This window comes from Micropterus dolomieu, linkage group LG22, assembly GCF_021292245.1.
Source record: "Micropterus dolomieu isolate WLL.071019.BEF.003 ecotype Adirondacks linkage group LG22, ASM2129224v1, whole genome shotgun sequence".
Classification (NCBI taxonomy): domain Eukaryota; kingdom Metazoa; phylum Chordata; class Actinopteri; order Centrarchiformes; family Centrarchidae; genus Micropterus; species Micropterus dolomieu.
The window spans coordinates 33,839,188-33,848,425 of record NC_060171.1 but is presented as its reverse complement, the minus strand read 5'-3'; the positions used below and the strand labels follow the sequence as shown (position 1 = coordinate 33,848,425).

At 42.5% G+C, this 9,238-nt stretch overlaps 1 protein-coding gene across 1 annotated transcript in view; it reads right to left on the bottom strand.

Annotated features, from left to right (window-relative positions):
- Positions 1-9,238, bottom strand: part of LOC123962517 (cytosolic carboxypeptidase 4) — a 206,071-nt gene that overhangs the window by 101,894 nt on the left and 94,939 nt on the right. The window contains exon 12 of the mRNA XM_046038694.1: positions 3,475-3,664. Within this exon, the coding sequence (XP_045894650.1) occupies positions 3,475-3,664 (190 nt within the window). The remainder of the gene's footprint in view (positions 1-3,474; positions 3,665-9,238) is intronic.

The following is a 9,238-nucleotide window of genomic DNA, read 5'->3' as shown; positions in this document are numbered from 1 at the left end:
CCTGCTTCGCCTAGAGGCGTTCCCATAGTGTCGTAACCGACGCAGTGTCTCGTTCCCCTTCTCAGGGAACCAGGGTTACATACGTAACCCGAGACGTTGTTGGTGCCAGACGGGCTGGTCCGAGTATTTCAGAAACTGCTGATCTACACACAACCATCTCTAGGGTTTTCAGAGAATGGTCTGAAAAAGAGAAAATACAAGGTAGATTTATTTTGTCACATTACAACAGGTTGTGAAGTGAAACTCAGTTTGTAACTCCCTTCTGCTACGTAGCAGACAATATAGTAATATAAATAGTAAAAAAAAAAAAACATTCTAAAATGGTAAACAGAAATAAACTATATTAAATGGAGCAGTGCTGACAATGAATTAAAGCTTAAAAGTCTGATAGCTTGGGGGAAAAGCTGCTCTGCAGTCTGGTGGTGCGGCAGCAGAAACTTCTACATCTCTTCCCAGAAGGCAGCAGGGTAAACAGGCTGTGGCTGGGTGGGTACTGTCCTTTAGTATCCTTTGGGCTCTGCAGGCACCTCACCTCACCTATATCACTGATGCTCAGGAGATGGGTACCAATGATCTTCTGAGCAGTTTTAATCTCCCGCTGCAGAGCCCTGCGGTCCTGGGCCGTGCACATCCCATGTTAGTGATGTTTCCAGTCAGGATGCTTTCTATTGCTCCTCTGTAAAGGTGAACAAAAACTTGGCACAGGAATTTAGACTTCTTTAGCTTCCTCAAGAAATACAGTCCCCAGCGTGGAGATGTGAAATGACCATGTCAAGTTCCCTGTAATGCTGATTCCCAGGAACTTAAAACTATTCACCTGCTCCACTGATATAGACAGGAGTGTGTGTCTTTCTCTTCTTCCTAAAATCAATGATAAGCTCCTTGGTTTTGCTGACGTTGAGCAGTAGGTTGTTCTCTGAGCACCACTCTGCAAGATAATGAATTTCCTCCTGATATGAAGTCTCATCGTTGTTTGAAATCCAGCCGATGATGGTGGTGTCATCCACAAACTTCACAACAGAGTTCTCTCCATGTTGGGGGATGCAGTTGTGGGTGTACAGCGTGGACAGGAGGGGGCTGAGCACACAGCCCTGGGGGGCTCCGGTGTTCAGCACTAAAGTGGAGGAGGTGAGTCCACCAATCTGAACTGGGGTCTGTTTGTGAGGAAGTCCAATATCCAGTTGCAGAGTGTTGTATTTAAACAGAGAGCTGAGTTTGCTGATCAGTTTCATGGGGAGATTGTGTTGAATGCTGAGCTGAAATCCACAAACAGCATTCTGATGTATGTGTGTGAGGGCTGAGTGGAGGGCAGTGGAGATGGCATCCTCTGTGGATCTGTTGGTTCTGAAAGCAAACTGGTGAGGATCCAGGCTGGCTGGGATGTTGTTCTTTATGTGCTGAAGAACCAGTTTCTCAAAGCACTTCATCAGAATGGGGGTGAGAGTTCAGACTAGACACTGCAGACCTTTTAGGTACAGGAATGATGGTGGCTGTCTTGAAGCAGGTGGGAACCCTCTCCTGAGACAGTGAGATGTTGAAAATGTCAGTAATAAAATCAACTAGCTGATTGGCTCAGGTTTTTAGTACACGGCCAGGCATGTTTTCAAGCCCAGCAGCTTTATTCATATTCACTCTCAGCAGGACTCTCCTCACATCTGCTGTGGATACTGACAGTGGCCGGTCCTCTGGAGGTGGAGTAGACTTTACAGCTGACACTCTGAGAAGATCAAAGGTGTTCAGTTCATCTGGTACTGTGGCCTCACACATGATGGGGGAGCTCCTGCTTTTGTAGCCTCTGATGTTTTTGATGGCCTGCCACATATCTTTGGTGTTGTTGGTGTTGAGGTCTCTCTCCAGTCTCTGCTGATGTCTCTGCTTTGCCTCCTTGATGCCAGCTTTCAGTCTCGCTCTGGCGGTGCTGTAAGCTTCTTTATCACCTGACCGAAAAGCAGCTGTTTTGGCTCTGGATAGAGCCCTCACCTCTCCATTCATCCAGGCTTTCTGATTGGGGAATGATTTTATCATTTTAGTGATCACCACATCATCAATACATTTGCTGATGTAAGATGTCAATGATGATGTATATTCCTCAAGGTTGATGTAGCTCTCCTCGGTGGCAGCCTCTCTGAACACGCTCCAATCCGTTATGGCAGAACAGTCATGCAGAGCTGCTGTAGCCTCATCTGTCCACACTGTTTTAATTGTTGGCTTGACCCTTTTAATCAGCTGGGTGTAAGTGGGCTGAAGAAGCAGAGAAACAACTGATAAACCAAAATGGGGATGGAGCAGGGCGTTGTAGCTGCCAGGAATATTGGTGTAGATGTGGTCCAGCGGGTTTGTTCCTCTGGTGGGGATGTGGACATGCTGGTGGAACTTAGGTAATACTGTTCAGAGGTCTGCTTGGTTAAAATCACCACCAACAATCAAAACACCATCAGGTTGTTTTGTCATGTGACTGCTGATGACCTCATACTGTTTCTGTAGTGCATATTTTAATTTATTTTATTTGCATCTGGAGGAATGTAAACAGCAACGACAAAAACACTGGAGAATTCTCTGGGCAGATAGTATGGCTGATTTCTCAACATTAAAAATTCTACATCTGATAAACATTGTCCATCCACTTAGAGCAACAAGCATCATGTATATAGACACACAGTCCTCCACTTGTTTTACCGAACTCTAGTGTCCTGTCTGTGCGGAATAAACTCCTCCTGTCAAGTGTGACAGCTTCCTCTGGTTCGCTGCTGTGCAGCCAGGTCTCTGTGAAGATGAGGGTACAGCAGTCTCTGCTTTCCTATTCCTGTTCAGTCCAGTCCCCGCACTTTCTATTTCAATATTTATCAATGTATTTCTGTTGTAGGTGATCATAATTAGACATTTTTACGTAAAGAAGAATAAGGAGAAAAAAAAGATTAAAAACAAAAATGTAGCAAAAATTAAGGGAGCTACTGGTCGCACTTGATCATCAGAATATCCAGTGAGCTGCAGTTTTGTGGAAAAAATGCCTTCTCCATGTCAGAGGTCAGAGGAGAATGGGCAGACTGGTTTGAGATGACAGAAAGGCAACATTAACTCAGATAACCACTCGTTACAATCAAGGTATGCAGAATACTATCTCTGAACGCACAACACGTGGAACCTTGAAGAAGAACAGGAAACTGAGGCTACAACTCACAAACTCTCTTCTAGGTAGAACCCCAAATACTTCAACCAACTAGCCAGCAATGATAATTTTGGTTTATTAATTAAATAATTAATCAGAGTTACAAATTGATCTTTTTGTATATTGTGAGAGTAAGATGGAATAATAATTTAGAGAACTTTCCAACCCAGGTTGTTTGTATTTAGGAGCTGAGTGTTTGCTTTAGTGATTTCTTCATTTCCAAGGGGTGATGCAGTTATGCACTTTTATAATAGATTTTGTGTGCATCATTTTCATTGAAGTATAAACACACATGACTAGGCTCTGACCTGATGTGTGTCCCTCTGTTTCTGTCTCTGAGTGAGACCCTGAAGAGGAGGTGGACGAATCACTGCTGGTAGTACTGCTGTCCCTCCTGGATGAGCGAAGAGGGAAACAGTTGAGCAGCACCGCTTCCTCATCTGATGAAGACGATGATGCTGTTGAACTCTCCTCTGGCTCTGAACTCAAATCCAGCTCCTGTGAGACACACATGTTGGTTTACAATTATGTGAACTGCTCAAAGGCCAACATGTTAACTTCTGCCAAAACACCAGTTTCATGCATCACGCTTCATTTAGTGCACACGAGAACTATCACAACAGATCACAACAGTCTTCATATCTGAAGAAGCAATACAAAATACAAAACACTAAATGCATTTATATATTTATTGATTTACAAGACATTATATTTTTTTCTTGTCTGGGATTTCTGACAGGAAACAATAAGAACTACAAGTGTTTAATACGTGGCTTTGATTAAAATAATAAAAAATATTCTAACACACTGTTTTGGAGTAGTGGTTGGTTTAGTTATGGCTTCTATATGTAGTGATACAACCTTGGTTCTGCAATGAGGTGGTTGTATGGGACAAAAAACAGGAGACCCAGGAGACCAGTGTCAACATTGATTCCTTTTGGTGATGTTACATAACTTATGTCACTTACAGAAGTAGCGTTACTTAACTAAGTAACGTAGTTATTTTAAGCCAAACCATGATCTGTTGCTAAACCTAACCAAGTAGTTCTGGTGCATAAACCTAACCAAACTGCGACATTTCATAATGTTAAACATTAGTTTTATTTTTGAAGTCCAGCCAGACGTTGCATAGTTATTCTTGCTAACTTGACCGCAGAGCCCTACACATACAAAAACGACACTAAAGGACAGTAACGGACTGGGAACAATTCAACGGCCCTGGCATTTGCAACACATTAAATAGATAATTTTATTGAAAAACTACGTACAGCCCCTTTAAGTTTATTTTGAAAGGGACTCTGTTCAGCGGCTTCACCCAATGCAGAGAAACTCTGTTGATGTTTTGGAACATTGTGTTAACTGCCACTATGTTGTCCTGTAGTTCTGAGAGTCATTTCAGTTATTTGAAATGACCACATATACAATGTGGATCTCCGGCTCTGGGGTGAACCTGTTTAAATAGATGTGTGTTATTGAATTGCAAACTGAGTGTAAAGCCGTGAGTTGTATTTAAAGTTTTGCAAAAAGGGTGTTATAAAATTACAAGCAGGGAATGTGCATTCAGTTTGGCACACTTAAATTATTTGGCTACAAGTGTAAATGGTTTCAGAAATAGCACTTCAAGAATAACTGTTAGTGTTTAAGAAAAAACTGTAAAAGAGAGCATTCATGTCTTGTCAGTACTGAGACACGGCCCGCTCCTGCCTCTGCTTCCTCAACAATGTCTACACTGAAAAAACATTCCTACAAAAAGCAGGTAGCGATGATGTGCTCAACTTGCATCAGAAACAGAAACAAATCCAGTCGCAGACCACCAAACTGATGCAGGATGCAGCAGAATAAAGCTCTCCACACCAGGTCTGTCGGCCCAGTGAGTAGTCTCTAGATAAACTGAATACTGAAGGCAGAGCCTTTACTAGCCAGATGGACCAGACCCTGTCCACTCTACTCCATAGAAAGGATCAGGACACTCTAAAGGTACCCAGTGCAACCTGTCCCAGAAGAAATCAACTACAAACCTTTGTTTCTGTGACAGAAGAGAAGCTGGGGAATCAATCCAAGCCAACCAGTGCCACAGAGCACAGGAGATTATTGATTACAAGAGAACGACCTCTGTAGGATATTTTAGATAAATGCCATTTCCATTTCATTTGCTGATCCCTAACTTTTTCTAAGACTTTGTACCAGTTTTTCAGTTGAAACTTTTCATTGCCCTGAAAAACTCCCAGATATTTTCCTTTTTTTCAGACCAAACCTCCAGGTAACCCGAGCCAATCCCTCAGCCTTTTAGAATCAGAAGCAGAAGCACAAAAAGCTTTATTGCCAAGTAGTTTTTACATGTACAAGGAATATGCTTTAGTGAGTAGGTGCCAGACATATACTATTATATAATCTGTGCAATGTGGTAGTTATTTACATGTGCAGTTTGGTCAGATTTTGCCCCACTATGCCAGCCTCACTCTTCCCCCAGTTTATTTCTGCCAAAGATATGCAACCAAACAGGGGTGTGTTTCCCGTACAACCACGGTAGGTAGCATTGAACTGTCTTGGTACGATGCATCGTTAAACTAACAAACATCTGAAGTAGGTACCACCGTGGTTTGGACTAACTTAGTTGGAACCAACATAGTTCGAACAAACATGTTTCCAGGTGTGTTCGTCTGACTTTCACAGCACAAAACTCACAAAACGTTGTCATATTCTGCCTAAATATGTCAGCTGTGACTGATATTAAGTGACATTATTATGCTAACTTAGTATTTAGGCTTTTATATTCTAGTCGTACCGGAAATAACAAGAAAATCAACAATAGTATTAATGAAATCAGCAATATAAATAATATATAACATAATAATCTTATTTAGCCATAAAGTATCTACATATAGTCTATAACTTAGAAGAAAAAATTAAGAACTATTAGCGATTACAAGATATTTAGTAAAATAAGTGATTTGCAAGCATATTCGTGTCAACACTTTAACACTATTATGAATCCCTTGGCCGCAACTGATATTTACATCTTGAGAATAGCTCAGTGCTATAAGTGTCTGAGCTTATGTATGTTCTCTATTGAGACAGACCCGGGTTTGACTCCCGTGAGTTCTCTATTTTACTTTGTTATAAAGGCAACGAAAACTAGCAGGGATTTATTCATTATAGTACTTTCATGGATTGTATGCTGTCCCTTTTTTTTATATATTTGTTATATATATATATCTTTCTCAGGGGCCTGGAAATGTATACATTAAGGTACTATTAAAAGTCTTGTCTTTACATTCTCAGTCTTGTCCTTTAACCTTTGTACTGGGTGACTAATATTAAATTAAGTTATTGTGAACAGATGGGTCATCTGTGAGAAAAACACCTGTTGTTCGTAGATGGTCTACAGATGGGCTACTTAGTACTGAAATAATGCAACCCTACCCATGACCCGACAAATACATTTAAAAGTACTTTTATAACTACATTTAAACTACATTCTTCACCTTTAAATATGATTGTACAGCCTGAGTTTGAGACTGAGTGAGTGTGTTTTGATTTGTTTTTTCCCTTTGGGTTAGTGAGGCATGCTTGGTGTGATTTTTGTTTAGTTTTTTCTCTCCTCCCTTCTCTCAGTTAAGCCTAATTCACACTACACGATTTTTAGCCCGATTTGCCACTCGACGAGCTCGTCAGTCGTTATGTGTGAACTACACAACGATGCATCAAAACGGCTCCCCGACACATTTCTGACACATCGCCGACGTCTGCCAGATATCTAGCATGCCAAATATCTGGAGGAGTCGGTCTTTATAACTGCCATCTTTATAATAACAAACAACAGCTGTTTCGTGTGAAGGTTCGCGTCATTTCCCGTTTCACATTTCACGTGTGTTTTCTTGTCAAAACGTGGTTTGGAGACCAGTGTCTGGTGACACAGCTGCTGTCAGCTCGTGTAGTTTGTGACCCCCTGTCACCGATCAGTCATGTAGTGTGAACGCCACAACGGCTTCAAGACTCCCGTCCCAAGACGGCAAGTTGTGTAGTGTGAACAGCACGGCCACCGGCCGCTGCTGAAAGTCGTGTAGTCTGCACGAGCCTTTAGAGTCCTGGGTGTGTCTGGCTTTGTGGCTTGGCACAAGCTGCATCTGCTGGTTATCACGCACCTGTTCCTGACCAGCCACTTCTTAAGGAGAGGCCAGACAGAGATTTCCCGTTCAACCCGCTCAGCCTGCCTGCCAGTTCCAAACCCCGAGAGCTGCTAGAAGATCCAACCCTTCCAGGCACTCTCCAGCCAGCCCCAGCCCTTACTCCCCTGCTGCTTGAAAGGAACCTCCCTGTGACCTCACCCTGCCTTAATTTACCCACTCAGCCTTCGTCAATAAACTGTTTAAACTACTGCTTTGTCTCCTGGTCTGCATCTGGGTTCTAGCATATTCCTGACAGCACCACTCAGATTATTTCTCGGTTTATGGAGCAGAGGCTCAATGGCCAGAGAGTAGAGCATGCTGGACAGACAGCAGCCTTGTCTGACCCCCCTCTGAACAATGGAAGGAGCACTCAGACCACCACTGATTTTTCAGTTTTCACTCGCAATGCCACTATACAGAACCTGGATCTTGGCTATGAAACCTGGGCTGAACCCAAAAGCAGTAAAGTTTGCCATAGATACCAGTGTTTAATCCTGTCAAAAGCCTTTTCCTGGTGTCCACAGCCAATGAGCTAGAGACATCCAAAACATCCTAAATTAAAGTGACATTGTCGCTTGTAAGCCTGCCAGGCACACAGTCTGTCTGATCAATGTGAATAACAGAAGCCATCACCTCTGAGAGTCTGATGGCCAGGGTCTTTTTTACAGTATTTTATAGTCTGTGCAGAACAGAGAGATTGGTCTTCAGTTCTTCAGCTCCTGCAGCTCAGATGCAACCGACCTCCCTGTTTGTGTCAACCCCCAACAGGACTTTACCCAACACAAACAACAGGAAGGCAGTCTATTCTAACCTGTGAGATCATCAGAGTAATACAAAGATAATTAATGGATAAAGGAGCCTCCAGCTTCGCATTGGCCTCAGCATCCACCCGAGGAAGACCAGTGAAGAAGCTGCTGCACACACCTGGATTTTCTGTTAGCTCACATGTAAACAAATCTTTATAATAACTGAACGCAAATTTCACAATCTCAAAAAAGTCTGACATTGTAGAGCCACTGTCACATCGCAGAACGTGATCAATCTTTCTCTGTCCATATTTCCTCTCACAACAAAAAAAGGAACTGAGAGGGGGCTCCATCTGTGTGACGTCGAGGAAATGTGAGCAGTCCAGAGCTCCCTGTGCTGCAATGCCCAGCAGGTTGGCCAGAGCTAACTTTTGAGATTCCAAGAAGTCCAAAAGCCCTCAATCTCTACAATCTACTAAACCTTGTCGTTCTACCATCTGAGTCTGTAGGTACCTCATAGATCTGGTAACATCTCTAAGAACATTGGTCACATCTCATGTGACACAGCTGTTTAATCTGGAATTTACCAAAATCCCACCACTGTTGGACCCAGGTAAAGTTAGATTTACATTTTCTGTGGTAAAACCAAAACTATTCAAAAGCTGCTCTAAAAGCCATGTCATGAAGCAAGGCAGTGTTAAGCTGACATTTTTTACATTTAAACATTAAAAACTGGTTTCATACTGACCTTTAACCTTCAATAAACCTCCCTCAATAATTTAACAGGAAGAAGGCAAGGAACTCCCAGAAAACCCAGTTCCCACTCCTCCACTTCAGCTTGACGTATGGCTCCAAATGGCTTCCCCATTTCATCCCCTCCTCCAGTCACTTTTAATATTGTGTGCTTCTTATCTAATACATGTATTTTCTCTGCTTAAACAAAGCAGTTCTTTTCATATTATGGCTAGCTCCAGCAGTCCATTTGTGCCTTCAGGATGTTAAAACCTGGATGACCTGTAATTTTCTAATGTTAAACTCAGATAAAACTGAAGTTATTGCTCTGGGGCCTAAGCACCTCCGTGATGCATTATCTAAAGATATAGTTTCCCTTGATGGCATCGCCCTGGCCTCCAGCACCACTGTGAGGAATCTTGGAG